General features: G+C 37.9%; 1 protein-coding gene across 1 annotated transcript in view; it reads left to right on the top strand.

Moving 5' to 3' along the window:
* TNFRSF19 (TNF receptor superfamily member 19) overlaps window positions 1-19,175 on the top strand; it is a 47,523-nt gene that overhangs the window by 12,499 nt on the left and 15,849 nt on the right. Inside the window, exons 2-5 of the mRNA XM_072404935.1 lie at window positions 236-341; window positions 3,092-3,202; window positions 7,210-7,388; window positions 10,850-10,935. Coding sequence (XP_072261036.1) covers window positions 267-341; window positions 3,092-3,202; window positions 7,210-7,388; window positions 10,850-10,935 — 451 coding nt within the window. The 5' untranslated portion in view covers window positions 236-266. The remainder of the gene's footprint in view (window positions 1-235; window positions 342-3,091; window positions 3,203-7,209; window positions 7,389-10,849; window positions 10,936-19,175) is intronic.

Below are 19,175 nucleotides of genomic sequence, written 5' to 3'. Positions count from 1 at the left end.
TTCTCGGCCAGGGTTCTGTGGAACCCTGGGGTACTCCAGTGGTTTAAAGGGGTTCCTTGAACTGACTTTCCTCCTGTGCATGCATAGTTCCAGGTCTACCGAGCCACAAACACAATGAGGAAGATGTGCTTGGAAAAGCATATATTGATTATTTTGCAAACTTGTGTGTTTTTTTTTTTATTTGTGTGACCGATTTGTTCTTGAATACTTATTTAGCTTTCTTTCTTGATTTCAGGGTGCCATACACAGACGTGCCTATTGGAGACATGGACAATACGTCTCCCCAGAAGAGGAAGGGGCTATTTCTGTTAAAGATGCTGTGGCTTCTGCTGACATGTCTGGTAAGTAATCCAGTAGAAGTTGTTACTCTAGCATGCTGTGCTGAAATCCCTCCAGGTCTCAGATTCCGTTGTGTAGATTAAAGCAGAATTTCCCCTTGCAGTATAGTCTGTCACAAGTTAGAGAATGCTGCTCATCAGCAGTCCAGGAGTAATCACATGGCGTCTTGTTCAAACACGCTCCGCATAGTTGTGGTGTTTCTGCATAACACATCGAATGACTTCAAAGCTTCTTCATTTAATGTTGTGTTTTCTCTTTAAATCATTCCAAAAACCATGTAAACTACAGAGCTTGTGTGGTTCAGGCTAATAATATACTGTCAAGTTTAAGTCTTCTATATTTGTGTCTGGGGATTTTTGTTCCATTTGTTAAGATGGCATCATGTATTTTGTATTTTTTTTGTTTCAGTTATGGCTTCCTATTACAAACCAGTTACTGGTATACCAATGCCTGAGTTAGTCTCGTTAGAATCCTCAAGCAAACTTCTGAATGCATTCATCTCATTAAAGGACTGATTTATACAAAACTTTAATGTTTGATAGATTCTGGAGAGTTGATTTAAATCCGTTATTGAAGTGATTTATGTTTCAGAGTATTTGTTACTTTGCACAGCTAAGGCTGTGATAGACATGATAGCCTGGTTATTGTACTTGAGCAGAATGGCTTGATTGGGAACACATCCCGTATCTGGTGGTTGGACAAACTTGGAGCAGTAGTAGAACAATGGAGTCATTGCTGTCCTCTGGTCAGCACATGTGCCTCAGTAGACCCTCGTCGGCTACTAGCGCTGGACCAGTCTTATGTCTATTACAGGAGAGAGAATATGAAGACAAACAGTTAATTTTAAATTCATTTAAAAAAATAAAATAAATATAATATAAAATATAGGAAAGAATAGAGAGGGGCTACAACAGGAATGTTCAGCTTCATGTATCAAAGGCCACATATGGGCCAGGATTTTCATACAATCAGTAATTAGTGGAACATAAAACTACCAACATGAAACTTTTTTTTTTTTTTTTGCTACTTTCCTCTTTATCACATTTGGAGATATATGCAATCTCTTCCTTTTCACATCACATTATGGCACCAGGACAAAGACCAGAATTTTATACCCATCATGTGAGGGAACAAATTGTAAAGTCTCAAAAAAATTAAGTAGACTTGGCCTAAAGTTAAACCTGTGGACTTGCCTAACTGTTTTGGTTGGCCTGAGGTCCATAAAGTTGTCACCTATATGTGCCAGCTTTATGAATATTGGTCTACTTCCTGTCTCCTTTGCCTTATTCTCCACTTTGCCTTCCTTTTTGATGCATAATGTGACTGGTGGCTTCTCTGGCCAATATGAATGACATGGCAATGAAAAGAAGTGGGACAGCTTTTTAGGAATCTGTATGGTCGATAATTGCTTAAATGAGAGCTCTGGTTTTGTAACCCCTGGCCACCTCTAGGAGGATTATTGGAAAGGATTTGCCGGTTTTGTGGACCTGATTCCACGCCTACTGAGCCCAAATATTTATCTGCATTTCTTTATTAAAACAAAGGAACGGTTGTGGAGAAAGTGTTACATCTTCAAAACCGGAAAAGATTCTGGGTAACATGGTTAACTTACAATGGTTAAATAGGATTTCATGGTTAGATTTAAATGCTATATTTTACCAAAACTACTGTGTGTGGTCCCAAACATAATATAGTTTTCTTTGGCTATAATTGAAAAAGGCGTCTAAAATGAAGGTGCCAGAAGTAATTTTTAATGACATGCCGGCTCCAGGGATTGTTCCAGCCCTTCTGTATTTTAACCTCCATGCATTTTATTCATCTAAATGAAGATCCTCAAAAACAAACTTCTAGCCCAGAATTCAAGCTGAAAGGAAGTAGCCAAAGAATGAAATGAAGGGCTTTGGCACCTTATACATGCACCTGCATACATAACTATAAAAGGAAGGTATCCTGGGTTCTGTTTTCTTTTCCATAACGTATACAGTCCCTTTTTGTTCCCTGGCTTGATTCGTTCCATCATGGACGGTAATATGTTTTTCTTCTCTGGGATATGCTAAGAAACAGACAAAGTTAATTACATATTTTACTTTTTCCCCCAAAGTAAATGAAGTGCAGAATGTTCCACATGTTGTTTTAGGTTGGCTCAGATCTTCTGTTTTGAATTTGTATGTCACGCATGAATGCACCATTTTGAATATGGCATCCAAATGGTATTCTAGATGGTGGAATATTATAGTTTTTTTGTCTGTCACTCTGCTTGGTTTTGTACTGTATGTATAACATCAAAAGACCCTTACAAGTCTATAGGATTTGCAAAGGTTGCACAGTAATCCAGAGTGTTGGAAACCTATAGTAAGTGAAATATGTAAGCTGCCATTGCTGCTCTCTTTTTGAGAATACCAGTTTTACTTTGAATATTTATGAAAGATTTATGAGGAAACCTGATAAACATCAGTAACCTGTTGTAACCAATCATATCAACCAATCAACCAATCAAACTAGAATCAGGTTAGGTAAGTAATGTTTTCCTATTTATTCTGAGGCCCCCTCCTTTCTAGCATTTTTGTGAAAACATACCTACCTGGGACACGGCGTCCTGTGCCTCTTCATAAACCTGCACTGCGCCCCAGCATCTGTTCAAAGGAAGGACCAACTCTACCACCTCTGTTACCCATCCAGTATTCATGAAATCAGCAATATTTTATTGTTACATTTATTAATATTGTGGTTGTCCATTTGTATCTCTTGTTAGGTTGGCAGAGGACTTTCTGAAATTGGAGATTGCAAGGAACAAGAATATTTTGACAGTAATGGAATTTGTCGACCTTGCAAGCAATGCGGTCCGGGTAAAGAGCTCTCTAAGGTATAGTGGTTGATAAACCAATGATTGGAAAGCAAATACAATACTTTTTAAAGTGAATTGTATTTACTAAGTAACAATCATGACCTGATTTGGTGGAAATTTTCAGAACATTCAGGCCACAGTCTTATTATCCCTATGAGTACATTTAGCAGGGTATGTAGGAGTTCTAGTTTACAAAAAGCATACATAGCATAACTATTTCCAGCCCTGCTAGCCGGACAGTAGCACTTTAATAAACCATGTAGCTAGCATTTTAGTTACATAGTTCTTTGTAAAATAAGTTTGTGGAAACAATTGCACATGTACATGTAGGTGGGTTACTCCATGCCTATTGGCAATACCCGTAGGTTTATTGCATCTAACGTTTTATCATAGATAGGTTAAATTGGGTAAATTATAGGTTGAAATTAAACACCGGTGATCACCCTGATTGCTGCTATTGTTAAAGCTAAACAATTGCAGTCAGTAACTCCATTCAAGGGAATCGATCTTCTAATCATCAATTTAATGGATCTTCTAATCATCAAAATAGTTTCCACTGATCACCACCATAGGAAAGCAGAACAGAACACCTCCATGGCTTTTAGTATAGACCTTGCCCATATATAGAGACCTGTAGATACAAAATCATAAATATAATTTAAATCATAAATATAATTAAAAGTCTCAGTTTACTTCAAAATATACATCTGTCTGCATGTATGCGTGCTTGAGAAATGCTGCTTGCAATAAAGTTGCTTGTCACTTGTGCTGCCCTCATTAACATTTACACATTGAATCATGCCCCGGATGGGCCAGTCCATTCGTTTCATTCCACCAGTATATACCAGTGGAGTCTTAGCCCTGCATCTAGGAGCAGTGCAGCTGTCCCTTAGATTCACAGGGAACTGTGCCAAAGAATTTGTCAGAAGATTTAAGAAGGAACAAATGCTTCTGGGGTCTGTTCAACTTTGTGTCATTTCTTTTATCTTAATCTTCAACATACCAGTTTTAAGACATTTAATATTGCAGAGGGCTGTTGTGACTTAGTGTACAATCTCCTATTATTATGACAACTTCATTAAAACTAATAAACTGAATTTTAATTTTAGGGTTATTAAAATGTTTGCCAGCATTTTGAAATAAATTCCAAGGACACATTTCATGGCTAAGGCTTTCCATTACAATACTGTGGTTTTAATATGATCTTGTTTTAGTACTCCTAACTATTTGGATATTTAATATACAACTTTAAATATATATGGAAATGGACATTTTATGACCCTTTGACTCCAAACTGGCCTATTGCAATTTCAGAAAGCATTATTTTTCAACACACGTGGAATTACATGAATTCCGATCTGAAGCATGATATATTCAACATATTTTCCAAAACTACACATTGATTGCAAGCTAGAAGGCATAATCTGGATATCCGTAACCTCCTCCCCTTTCAAGTGTTTCCAGCTATTCTAGGGAATAGTACCAATGCTGCTACAGAATAGACAGTGCTTCCAATTTTTGTGCCAGTTTGGGTAAAGGCCCTTTTCTGTTCCAGCATGACTCCTGTTAGCAAAGCCAGCAACTGAAAGACTTGGCTTGATACTTTTGGTATATAGGAACCCAAGTTGTCTGGATAGAGTTCCGACCTCAACCCTAATGAAACCCATTGGAATGGAATACCAGTTACCAACCAGATCTTGTCATCCATCATTATTACCTGACATTCCAAATGCTTTCCTGTATGAATGGGAGGCCAAGTTCCTCAAGAGCTGTATATAAATGCAGATATGGTCCTCCAAAATAGGCAATGATGAGCCTATTTAAGTAATACCCCTGCATATAACTTGTTAGGACAATCAACATAAATCCACAAATGCTGATTTGGGAAATAAAGCATAAAATTATTTTGCAGAAATGCATTCACTATTTACATCACATAATTCGGTGGTGATTGATATGGTCTATTGGAGGCATCAGTTAGTTTCTCCACTTAGATAGTGACAGACACCATAGGCCACAACAGAGAGCAGTAGGTTTTTATTTAATTTATTTGGGCTTGCTGATAAATATTGAGTGTTATGGATGTAATTTACAGAATTCTTTCTCTTTTGCAGCAACTATTTGTTATTTTAAATACAGTATAACATTTTTTGTACCTATGGACAGACAGATAACCTAGAATCCACCATAGAATCTAAAAAAAAAAGTGTGTATTTTAAAGCTTTCGGCAAACTTGTAGCTTGAGGCTTTAGCCCTTTACCCCTCATGACACAAAACTTCAGTATTCATCTCATTGTCCCGGAGCGGAGTATCCCCCCCTCGGCTTGATGAGCGCACTGCGAGGGGCCTGCTGTGTGTAAGCTGTCTCTGGCCGGGCGCACAGAAAGGTGTGGTTTCTATTGACTATTAAGTGGAAAGACTGTGTGTGAACCTAAAGCCGGCTCCTGTACATTCACATAGGCAGCTTCATTAGACAACAGATACCTCACTGAGCTCTGCTGTCAGCTTTTAATAATGCAGCAGTGGGAGCCCTTGAAAACCTTTTATTATTCAAATGATCTGCACTTTCTCAGATAAAGTGGATGCCTAGCTGTTGCCTATAGGGGAAAGAGAGATTATTAGCCCCGAAAAACACATTGCACGCTGGTCCAAGCTTCTTTGTTTGCAGTAGCTCCTGTGATCATTAAAAAGCTGCTCTTATTAACATGGTGTAAGGAAACCCAGTTAATCCTATTTTATTTATTTCATGTTAGTCCTTTCAAAGCATACACTAGCCCGTAGAAATATACAGTTCTAGTAAAGAAAAAAGTTTGAACTTTTGTGTAATTTTTTGGGATATCTCTATGAATGGCTTTTAAAATGTGATCGAGTTTTGATTGAAGTCTCAATGATAATGGCATATGGATTTAAAAATAAAAATACACAGAAGTCCATATTTTAAAGTTTTTTTTTTTTTATTTATGTTGAAAACTTTATCAGCGTGCGTTTGATAGTATTGAAGGAAATTTCTTGGCATGACAACTAGATAGAAGTTGTATAAAGGCAGATTAGCAATTGCATATTGCCCTTTGGTTAGGATTTTCCCCTGCACACTTATACATCATGGTAAAAAAAAACAGTGAATCTGATTAATAAAGCTCTCCTAGACTGGAGAGGATACACTTTCTTTGGTGAAGTTGGGTGGTCCAGCAAACTGGGAATGGATTTTTTTTTTAAAAGTCTTTCGATATTTGTTATCAAATGTTTTCAGTCCAGGACCATATCCATTCCAGGTTTGCTGTGTCACCCAGGTTCACTGATGAAAGTGTATCCTTCCTAGTCATGGAGAGCTTTATTAAATCAGGCCCTGTGCGTTTTGGTTACCATTCATTTAAATGAGCACCCCATCTAACAGTACAGGCAGTACTAAAGGCACCACCTGACTGCGCACCAGCACAACACAGTGCACATTCTGTGGGTTGTGGTGTGCTGCTTTACATATGTCTAAATCACTAACGCTTTGTAATATATTATTGTACATTTTTTTTTTTTTAAATATTTGTAATCCGTTTAGCTGTTGCCCCTCCAATAAAGGTCCTTGTTCAGACATTTTTGGTTGTAGGGTGACTTTTCTTCCATTGGTCCTCTTGCACTGTCTCCCAATCTGATGTTGCAGTCTGATTTCACATTCGGAGATAACATGACCCATGACATGTATTAGGTATGTGATGGGGTGACAATATAACCCTTTGTTTAGAATGTATGTGTGTTCATCCTGCTCAGGAAATGTTATGACATTGGATAGGGTTATGTGTAAGTCCAGTGTTTTCTTTCTTTAACACTTTATTGGCCGATGTATTTAAATGCATATATCCATGCCTATGAATTCTTTCTTGGCTCCACCAATACTTAAAATAACAATTCTATAACCAATCAGGTGTGCTATAAACTTAAATCCTTTCTTTAAGCTGATCTCTGGTATTTATAAGTCACACATATTTTTATGTTGGGTTTTAAAAGTCATTAAAGGAAATATTCTCTTTTAGGAATGTGGCTTTGGATATGGAGAGGATGCCCATTGTCTGCCTTGTAGACCCAATAGATTTAAGGAAGACTGGGGATTCCAAAAATGCAAAACCTGCCTGGATTGTGCCTCAGTGAACCGATATCAGAAAACAAACTGTACGCCAGCTGCGAATGCTGTGTGTGGAGAGTGTTTACCGGGGTGAGTACATTGACTTCCCAGTTGACTCTAGTTAAGTAGTTCACAACCATTAGTATAATTGTGTGTTAAAATATATTGTGTGTGTAAAGATATGATTTTAACAGCACAAGTTTTCCTTAGTTATGATAGTGATGATCTAGGGGATTACCAAAAACTGATAGCAGGTCATCTCTGGTACTTATTTTATTTGCTTAGTAGTTTTAGTAACTTTTAAAATAAATACAAAGCTTGTTATTTCCATCTGCCTGGAGTTCAGCTTCAATTCCCACCAATGCCATGTAACTTGGAAATACCATTGTCTTGGTGGGCAGTAGAGGCTCTGGCATTTTATAGTTGGATGACCGCAGACAGGGCTTTATTTAAATTTGGAGAACATTGATTTGAAGACCAAAGCAGATACTTTCATTTCTTGAATTCAGATTGAATTAAAAGAATAATATATAAAAGGTATACATTGAGGTTTGGGACCCGCTTAGAGGTGCATAGTTTGGATGTATACGTAATTGAGTGGTGTCTGAGCTGTGGATAATAAGCGGCAGTGTACAAGATTATCAATGTGAATCCACAGTTTGGTTTTGCAGAATGTGCTCTGAATAATAGCCCTCCACTGAATGTAATACTTTTATTTTGACAAGCCTAGATCAATTAAATACTGCTTAGACAGGCTCACTTGCAGCTCATTAGTCCCTTCATTTCAAAGGCCCATTGCATCAGTTCTTCCATATTTAATGAATTCTCTGCCTGCTATGGAAATACTAATTGTCACCATTGAGAGGGACGTAGTATTTTCTAATGATTTAAAAAGGGAAATCTCAAAGTGAGTAACTCAATGGGATTCTTGATTCCAGCTTCTTTTTGAGCTGTGGCAATTATGTTTGGGCCTCTTTTGGAACAAATCTTGCATTGCCACAGGGAATCATTATGGTAAATGTATACACACCGTAGGGGTCAATATTTCAGAGTTATCCATTCATATTCTTTTACATACTCTTTACATGTGATAATATGGAAAGAATTAGTTCTAAAGAGCACCATATGAGCAAGCTTTTCTGCGTGCAAAAGTTATTGAGAAGAGAAGCAACCCATAGCAGCCACATTTAGAATATGTAACTGACCTGGCTATAGAGAACTCGGATCATATGGGTTGAGGTGCTTTTATTCTAATTGTTGTTCTTTGTATAAACACAAAAACAAATTTGTTATTTGTTATTCTTTAACATTCTTTTGATGGGGTGGCTGCATTAGTTTTCATTGTTCATGCAAAAAACATTTTCAAAAAGAATAAAAAAAGTTTTATTTTCCCAAACATACAGTGTCTTTACTATTCCTCCACTCCAAACAGAGAGGACAGCATGTCTTGGGTTACCTTTAGGTGACCGCTATGGCTCCCTACAGCTGCAGAAGTGATGGTGGCCACCCTAGGACAGGAATTGTGTTATTTGTAGAATTTCCATTTGAAATTAAAGTACAGGAAAAAAAACGTAAAATTATTAGAAAATAATAAATGACCTTATCTAATGACTGGTAAACTGTCCATGCACATATAATGCCTATTATAGGCAGCACAGTGACGCAGTGGTTAGCATCTTTGCCTGTTGCAGCACTGGTTCCCAGGTTCGAATTTTAGCCGGGCATTAACTGCATGGAGATTGCAGGTTCTCCCTGTGGCTTGCATGGGTTTCCTCCGGGTACTCCGGTTCCCTCCCAAATTCCAAAAATATGCAGTTAGGTTCGTTGGCTTCTTTCTAAAATTGACCTTAGACTGTATTAAAGATTAACATACATAAAACATTAGCATACATTAAGTCATTAACATATGACTATGGTAGGGACATTAGATTGTGAGCCCCATTGAGGGACAGTTCGTGACATGACAAAGGTCTTTGTACAGCGCTGCTTAATATGTTGGTGCTATATAAGTACTGTGTAATATTATTGTGCATTGCAATAATGAACATTATAATTAATGTTCAAACGATAACTCCAGCTTTTATTGTTTTAAATAGAGTGGGAGATGAGGTGCTGTTGGTTTTTACAAAACAATTCCTTTACCAAAGCTTTTAAAGTACTGCAAGTTGTGTTTAGTGGCCCCTTCATGTGTCCATATCACATTCTTTACTTGAAGCATGCTCTTGCTGAAGCATTACACTTTTGTTTTTCACCGTTTTGTAGGCATTTCTGCTTATGGTTTTGTTCACGGTGTATTGCAAAGTATTTGTTACACTCTGCTTGTATGGATCCGTAAATGCTTCAGTTGTAATTCCAAAGTTTCCCTCGGCATGGCTGACAGCAGTAACTTGCCGTCTTGTTGAGAATGCTGCAGTTGTTTTTACACTGCCGAATAATAAAATTACAGCAAAAAGGTAGCCAGGTACATCTGAAGCTTTTGGTTTATTCTAGCAGAAAGTTGTCATCTTTGCATGGGGCATTTTGACTTTTCTTGATCTGAGAGTATGTTCTGCAATGTTTCCATTTTAGTATCGCCATTGAAGAATTTTACACTTGAATGCTGTAGATGTCAAGAACGTCATTAATTATCTGCTCAAGGATATTTTTAGCCTTGACAGTCCAGATCTGAGGGATTGCCTAGTTTTACTTTGATTTGTATTTTTAAATATTTTACAATCCATCCATACCTGAAGCTTTTGATTTTTAATCTCATACAGTCGGTACCACCTATGTGACGTTATTATAATGTACAGTGCTGTGTAATATGTTGGTGCTATATAAATCCTGTTTAGGAATAATAATATCTGCACTTTTTTACTTGTTGGTATCCTTGATTTCTAAAGGATTTGAGCCTCTAAATTGTAGGGCCAATATGTTCAAGTGCTCCAAAAACACCTCCTTTCCGAGCCCATTACAGCCCTTGTAACATGGAATATAGGGGGTGGGTTTGCAGCACCCAATTAAGGGACACTGGGCTGCACTGCTTAGGACTATACTCCTTTCTAATCTATAGGAAAGTGAACAGGATTAGTTGTCATCATTTTCATAGCAGTGTTGGTTTGCTTAGCTTTCATGTATTTGATTTGCTTAGCTTGTAATAATTGACTGACAGTCACCATAAACATGTGGAGAATTCTTTAGTAGGACCCCATCAAAGTATTAAGTAGAGAGCCATTTAAAGTATGTATTTCATTCTGTATTGTGTGGTATGGACAGAGTCTGAATGTTAAATTACATTTGCCATCATATCATACAATAACATTCTTTAGCATGTGGTTCTTTCTGATCAATACCACTTGACAATCATATACTTGCCAAAGGACTACAGAGCAATGTAGGAGGAAAGATTGCTGTTGGGGATTCACATCACTTTATCTAACCCCATCCTCTGTCACAAAGCAAAAAAAACAAACACACATGACTAGGTTTTTTGAGGAATAACCATCAATCCTGTTTGTGTTACCAAAATGAATGATGTTTGGAATCTTAGTAAAAGACATTTTGTTTTACAGGTACTATAGAAAGACCAAGCTTGGAGGGTTTCAGGACATGGAGTGTGTTCCTTGTGGTGACCCACCACCTGCCTATGAACCTCTTTGTAAGTATACATCTCCATTGTGTGTGTATGTGTATATATAAATATGTATGTGTGTGTATATATATCTCCATTATACATCTTATTCTTACTGTTGTAAGTCATTGCTGTCGTCTTATAATGGTTCGGTAACGGCTGTGTTCGGTAACGATGGAGTTCATCAGCACAGTAAGGCAAGGTCATGAGGTTTGAAAGGGAGCTTAAAGTTGCCCTACCTTATATTTCTTTAATGGTATACCTCCAGTAGTCAGTGAAATTATGTTGCCATTGTGCCAGCTGCTATCTAGGTAGGGTTTGCTAGAGGTTCTTATTCAGTATTTGGTTTGACGCAGCTAACTTGTGCCAGCTTTGTTCTACTATAATAAAGAAACCTAGTTTATTTTGACCAATCTATCACGGAGTTGTAAAGCTTTAGAAGGCTTGGAGAAATCCTTCACTTTTAGAATTTATGAAATACTCTCCATTGACTGACCCATTTTCAGCAGCCTGTAATTTAAATTATTTATTGTAGGCCACAAGTTTCCATTGTAGTGCCCTTAGTTGAAGTCCTGGTTGATTCAAGTTTTAATGCATTGTAGGGGTCAGAGCTAGACAAATGAAGCACATTGCTGTAACCACACTTCTTTTTCTCCAGGATATGGAAGGAACCCATAAATCATCTCTTAATGAGTTCTATATTTTAGCTTTGTTGGTTAATGGGTACTTTGTGTGGAGCAACAACAATGTAATACTGCTCCTCTTACATCCAGTAATTATAGTGTTTCTCTTACCTGCTTCCTTTCTGTGGTCTTCTGATGGATGCTAATGTTGATTTTTTTATAGATGGCTTTACTAAACAAGTACAGCCATGGCGCATTATTGGGGTCAGGTCATTTAAAATGATTATTTCAGTTTGGATGAATGCTGGTTAGCTTAATCACAGCCTGTTTTTGTGTATCTCTTCTGACTCCACCAGGCATGGCTGTCCTTCACCATAGTCTTTAGGAGAAATCTTTATGTACTTTATTTGCTTTTGACAGACTTTTATTAGCAAAGGTGGATACATAGTAACAAAGCTCTCAGGAACACATATAAGACTCAAGTAATAATCATAACTTAAATGGACATTGACCACATCTATAACAATAACAAAAAAACTTGGAGAGGAGAGATCCATATTAATACCGGGATGTTTGCTTGCAACCCTAAACTTAATTTGGTCATAGAAAACAAGCTGTACTTGTGAAGTGTAACTAAACCCTTACATATACTCTAAAGCTACCCCAAGGGTTGATGAGAAAAGACTTCTTTTTTTTTTAAGCTTTTCACCACCAGAGAGATAAAGTAATTTTAGTCCTTTTCTCCTTTACCTATCAAAGACTAAAATGCCAAATTTGGGTGGGCTGACCTTTTTTATATAGTCGTTGCCCTTTTTTTTTTTGTTGACTCTAAAGAAACCATGTTGACCGAAGCATCATAGGTCTGATAAATTAGCTCTCCAACATAGTCGGCTGCTTAGATGTTATCCATGAAATAGCTTTAAGAAACTTTACAGAGAAGATTGAAAGTCTCTTATCTTCAGCAGATGTGTAGATATCTTACTGGACATTGCATACAGATAATATTTCAGGTTCTGGCTAAAAGGGAGAGACAAATATTTGTAGGCTCTATTGAAGTGCTGTGGTGGCAAATGAAAGTGTTAATGCCTGTGGGGCCCCCATAAATTAACAAAGTCTTTTGTAACACTGAGATGGTTTGGCAAGTGTTTTGTTTGCCTGTGAACACTTGTAAGGGGCATGAACTTCCTGTGCTGAAGGCTTATGGAGTGTAGCAAGTTTATTAAGACTTTGATCAGAAATTCTAAGAACTAGTAGCAGTTGATTATTACCCAGCTGGTAATAAATCTTCAGCCTTTCTTTTATCCACTGCCTGTTTTTTAAAAGATTTTTAAACAGGAACCGGTTTAAACATTTACCCTTTCACTAGGAGACTTGTCGAAGACTACTACAGTGACACGGGGAACATCTAGTAACATGCTGTGGATGGATTTCTAGCAGTTAGATAGAATATATCTAATTTCTTATTATATTATATGAGTTAAGAGTTTTAAAATATCGTAATGTTTGGTGTATTGTTCCTGCATAAAAAGTTTTAGATATATTGCAGGATTTAGGTACCCAGCTCTGGTTGCTTCTTCAGGACATACAAATACCAGGGGTAGTGGTTTTTTAGGTGTGTGTCGAGCAGCAAAGTGAATAGGCAATAGTGTCAGATCCAATTGAGACCTTAGATAAAATTTGTTGATTACAGTAATGAATGGGAAAACACATTACATTAATGTTTTTACTGTGTACTTGTGTTTTTTGACCCCTCTGACTCAGTACACCATTTCCCCCAGGCATTTAGTTAACTTTTGGACACGCTTGTTTTGGTCTCAACTGACCAGGATTCTCGGGTTTCTCAACCAGGGCTATTGAAGCCGAGGGTTTCTCCGGAAATTTCCAGAGGTTCCTTGATTGAGAAATATGAGCCACTCAAGTTGGTTTCCATTGATACCAGTATTTTTTTTGGCTATCTGTAAGGGTGACATTCCTCCCAATGGACAGTAATATGAGGCATTTGTCCCACTGACCACTACGCTAATGTACTGTGGCTATAAAAATTGTAGCCGGGGTTCTTTGATCTAAAGTTGTTTCCAGGTTTCCCCCATAATAAATCAGTCTAGAAAGGTTGCTCTAAAATTACGTCTTTGTGTTATGTTTGTGGGACAGAAGCTAAAGGTTTCCCCCAATAGGATACAGATGCAAAATGATGATGAAGTTTATTCCTTTCCCTTTATTCCTCTTTGCTACTTTCGTCGCTACTGGGTTCATCTAAAGTGTTATGTGGCTGATTGTTGCTGTGGCAAAGTTATTTTTAAATCTATTGTATAGCTTGCTTTTAATTCAAAGTAAGTCTGCTATATGTATGTAACCCAATACCTGTAAGAGTTTGGACGGGCTTTATGAACGTATACAGAACAGTGTCCTCCCCGGACCCTTTTACCTGGGCGCACCACCCGGCATTTTTCAGTAACTACCCAGCTGTTTTTTTAGCAGTTATATAAAACGTGGGTAACAATACAGGACCTGCCTGCCTAAAGCTTCTTCCCTTCCCCCCCAGCTTAAAAAAAAGTTCTGGGGAGAATACTGCAGGGTCGCACTTTTTGAGAATGATCGTATTTGGGCCTAAGTCAGGGCATACACAAATGAAGTTCACCTGTTTTTGATCTCTGCTTTTATTACCATTTAGGGTCCGCATTGGGTTGGACAATCATATCTTAGTGAAGCCCTAATTTAAAGCTTATGTTAAACAAAGTCCTTGTTGGCTGGGTACAAGCAACTTTCTATATCAGTTATTCTTCTTTTCTTGAAATCCCAGCCAATCAAATATTGACATTTCCAGGTTATCTTTTGCACCATATAGCACCTAGTCAGCATTCACAATCTGCTCTGTATATTGGCATCTTTATAGCACCCTTTATGGCAGATGTTAAGTTATTTTTCTGTGAAACCTCTGATATTTTACTTGTCTATTATAACTGTTTGTATAAGGTACTTCTTTCTTATCTTATCTTTTGTTGGCTTTTAGATAAGAATCATTTACAACATAAAGAATCCACTATTGGCCAAACATATTTTCTCTCCAGATGGGGTCCGAAAATGCTCACACGCAAACATGCTTTTTTATCTCAAATGTTTCATGACCATATAAAAGTGTTCCATTCTCTTGTGAAACCTCCTTCTTTCAAAATCTTTGTGACTTCTGCTTGTCAGGGTTTGCATGTATCCATAAATATTTATTAGAGGTATGGCAATTACAATATTGCAGACTAATGTGTGGGGATAAAATCCTACCTTAGTAGTCAACCCAAAGCAAAAGAAAAAGCCAAAAATAAAAAGCTAAAAATAAAAAATCTTTAGAATCCAACTATAGATGGCTGCAATTTGAAGTTCTGCAAAATATTCATGATTCCCTGGAGGGTAAACCAAAGACCAGCTGTATCATACAGAGTCACTGCCATCCTCCAAGCACTGACACCCCATACAAATAGGTCCAACAGAACAGAAATCTGATCTTGAAGCCAAACAGTTTACAACTGTGTAAATGACCTTTTTCTATTACATTTCTGTTACCGATCATTAAGTTCTTGGTAAACATTTGCTTGAGCACTGGTGTGAGGAAACAGGCCATCCAAGCCGCCTGTAACTGCCTGTACTGCACAGGTTTTATTCCCATGTATGTGATATGGGGATAAGAAAGGCATCCGACCTTGTAACTGATGGCTTCAATGTATAGAATTCTTCTATAGGAGCACTTTGATCAGACTGAGATATGTGGAAAACTAAACACTCACATCAGTCTCCCATCTGGATGGTGTTTTCAGCAGCCCTCGGTGTCACAAATGATTTAAGATCTTAAATGTTAGCTGAATAACTAATGGGTGTGTGCTGAGGATGATTAATAATTGTAACACAAAGAAGTGAAGTGCCGCATTCCTCCATACAATGGCTCCTGAGTGCTTATAAGTGACCACTTTAAATACATAACTACTGATTGAGAAATCCAGAAAACCCTTCAGAATTTTTTTTCTAAAAATGATACATAGTGGCAGTTTCATAACAACCACAACCCTTTCTATACAAAGCGGTAAGGAACACATAAAATGTAAGTACATTAGTATCAAATCAGGAATTTAAAAGATCACTCAAAACCCATTTTTCAAAGTTGCTTACCCATCTTCTTCTGTCTCTTGAAACCCTCACTACTCCCCCCCACCCCATAGATTGTAAGCTCTTCTGGACAGGGTCCTCTCCTCCTCCTGTGTCACTGTCTGTATCCTTCAATCCCTATTTAATATACAGCACTGTGTAATATGTTGGCACTATATAAATCCTGTTTATTATTATTATTAATAATAATAATATCAAATGAGGAACCTTGTGACTGAAATTTGCCTGCGCTATGCTGCAGGCTAAATGCATTTATAGAGGTCATTGAACTTAAGTGAATCCAAACATGCTCACCACATTGTAGAGTGTTACATGTTATTCTTGGATCAGATCAAAATCTAAATGCATTATAAAACACCAGCCTTAAATACCCCCAACAAACCATACTACCTGGCAGATACAGGGCCTGATTTATTACTGTTCTCCCAGACTGCAAAGGATAGATTATCATGGGGGTAACCTTGGTGATCCAGCAAACCTGGAGCGGATCTGGTCCAGATTTTAAAACTTTTGCCAACTAATGGCAAATTAGTTTGAAGAAACCCACTCCAGGCTTGCTGGATTACCCATGTTTTCCCATGATAGTCTACAGTGTTCTGCCCAGCCCCTTTTAGCTGGGCGCATCATCTGGCACTTTTCAATAACCAACTGGCTGTTTTTGGGTGGTTATTAAAGAGTCGGAGCACAATACAACAGCCATCTGCAATTTTTTCCCATCCAGCTTCTGGGTTCAACACTGGTCTGTCTTCTCCAGTCCTGAAGAGAGCTTTACCAAATCAGCCCTATAGACTCCTCCATAAGCTTTCCAGTGGCAGGTCCTTTTCCAACCTAAAGTGTGATAATACCACAAAACGAGGACTGGCTGTTATGGGTACAGACCACTGCACCTAATCTCCAATCCATTACCAAAAGATGAGCCCATGAGTGACATGTGGCTGCTGACTCAAGTGAACCCTGTATTGGATATTAGTTCATTAACACAAATAAATGTCAACCTAAAATGATTTGTTGTAATATTTTTTAATTATATGCCTAATAAGAAGATGAAGCCCCTTGTTCCCATCAAGTTAAGAAATGAACACTACAAGTCCACACAGGTGTCCTGTGGTATCTGGCACCATGACCTTTAGAAATTCTTAGGCTCTGGTAGCCAACCTTCTTTCCATCCTACTACAATCTCTGCCCCAGCTAAATAAGACATAGGCACTCGCCCATCCACATGGTCTAAAAGAAAACCTGATTCAGTACACCATCCTACCTTATTCCATTGCTGTACTGTTCAATTCTGATGCTCATGTACCAGTTGCAGGTACTTTCAGCAGTGGTTCAACATGGACGGCTCTTCGGCCATGGACTCTTATAGACACCAACTCCAATAGCCAGAATTATGTTTTTTTGAAAATTGTGCTACAGCATCTTTTTCTGTGGGATTAAGCCAGATTGGTTACCTTCCACTCCCTCCATGTATATTATTAAGCCTTGGGCTCTCATAACCCTGTTACTGGTTCACCAGTTGTCCTTGGACCACATTTTGTAGACACCAATAAATCCATACTAGGAACACCCAAAAGACATCCAATTTTGTGTAGCCATTGCAGTTTGGTCACTGTCAAGTCACTTAGATCCGTAGACTTACCTATTTGCCTGCTTTAACCTTCAGGAACTGACTTTTCACTTGTTACTTATATATTCCATCTTGACATATGGAATTATATTTACATCCATATTTTCCCAAGAAATGTTTAAAGCTCGGTAGGAAGAAATTGAAGGTGGGTGGCAGCCCCTGTATTGTGATCCAACTTTTCAGTAATCACTTAAAAACAGCCAGGTTGTTACTGAAAAGTTCCGGGTGGTGCATAGCCAAAAGAAGCTGGGGGGAACACTGTACATAATCAATGGTATTCTCCTGTCAATGGTTCTTCACCTGTCAGTGGTTTTAGGTGATCTTTGTATATGTTGCAGGTAAATTCAAGCTTTACTATGCTCTAAACTTGTGTTCATGATCTCTCACTTTCTAATAGATTTGAGTATTTTCCTCCATGGATATTGTAGTCTATGGTGCACAGGCCCCCCATATACTGTGTAACATTCCAGTCTCATCCCCTTACATGCTATTATTTCTAGAGGAGCCCACCAGCAATAAGGCCGTGTCTGCATTCCTGCACACAAGTTGCTGAGCACTGGAAATAAATGGCTTTGTTCTCTCCTAAACCTCTCTTGGCCACTTGAGCAATTGTGCATCCAACACATCAGAGGTGCATGAGACTATCTCCTGAGCTGCTTTCTTCATGAATAGCTTCTTAGCTTGTACAATATCTCGTGTTTGAGGAATCACATTACACTGGATGTCTGATCTTCTCTCGTCGCAGTCTGAAACAATCGCTGTATTCTTTGTTGAAAGGGAGGACGTTTTAAAGAGGTTCATTGTGCCTCTGTGACCCGTTCAGCTGTGTGTATTTATCTAATTACAAAAGGCATTAATGTAATGTCAAGCCAAACAATGTGTTTGCCAAGCATTCATAACTCGCTCCATGGTATGAGGGCAAATGATGTCTTTCTGTTTTTCTTTTTGGTACTTGCTCATAGTTAAAGGAGACTTTGCATTATGATCACATTAAGAAAAGGGAAAACATGATCAGCAAATATTATCCTGTGTTATAATCATATGACTGGATTTTGGCTTAATATAAATAGAATGGGACACTGGTAAAAGGAGTAACGTTAAAGCCCAAATCCTGGTGCAGAGATTTTGTTGGTTCTGATGTGTATAAACAAATTCTATTTCTTCTTGGGTGTAATACATGGCAAGATCGCTGCACACTACCTTAAAGAATACCTGCACTTTGGCTAAGTTTACACTGATTTTGTTTAATGCCTTGAAAAGCTTATACAGAGCCTATATGCATTTATCCATGTATTTGAAGTCTAATTTTCTTTTTTTCAGATTAGAAGCCAAAGAGGGAAAATTAACCTCACAAACTCTCATAAACTTTACCAATAACTTCAGTTTAAACACTGAAATGGGCATAGTCAAAAATGCAATACTCTGATAGCACATTGGATTGAATGTTTTGTATTACACTTGTAATATACTATAATCTATATAAAGTTTAGTTTTTAAAATGACTTTGCTGTTGGTGCTTTGCTATACATTTTGAACCTAGCCACAATCACGGCTTCATACCTACCTGCCCTACCACCCGCCCTTTCAGCCTTCGCTTTCAGTGTGGTTTAGTATCTACCTCTACCTAAAATCTGCACGTTCGGCATCTTGGTAACATTCAATATTATTATTATTATCCAATATTTATAAACCCCGCTGTATACAATGATTCCTTCTGCTCACTACAGGATGCAGTGGTAATGTAGGGTAAGTGGAAGAACATATAGCTTGCAGCAGGGGAACTTCCATCCAACACAATTCCGGATGTGGGACAGGTAAAAAAAAAAAAAAACCTTTGAAACCTTTTGCACCTCAAACATTCCAAATTA

Source organism: Pyxicephalus adspersus, chromosome 1 (assembly GCF_032062135.1).
Source record: "Pyxicephalus adspersus chromosome 1, UCB_Pads_2.0, whole genome shotgun sequence".
In the NCBI taxonomy this organism is placed as follows: domain Eukaryota; kingdom Metazoa; phylum Chordata; class Amphibia; order Anura; family Pyxicephalidae; genus Pyxicephalus; species Pyxicephalus adspersus.
This window is presented reverse-complemented; position numbering and strand designations above follow the sequence as displayed.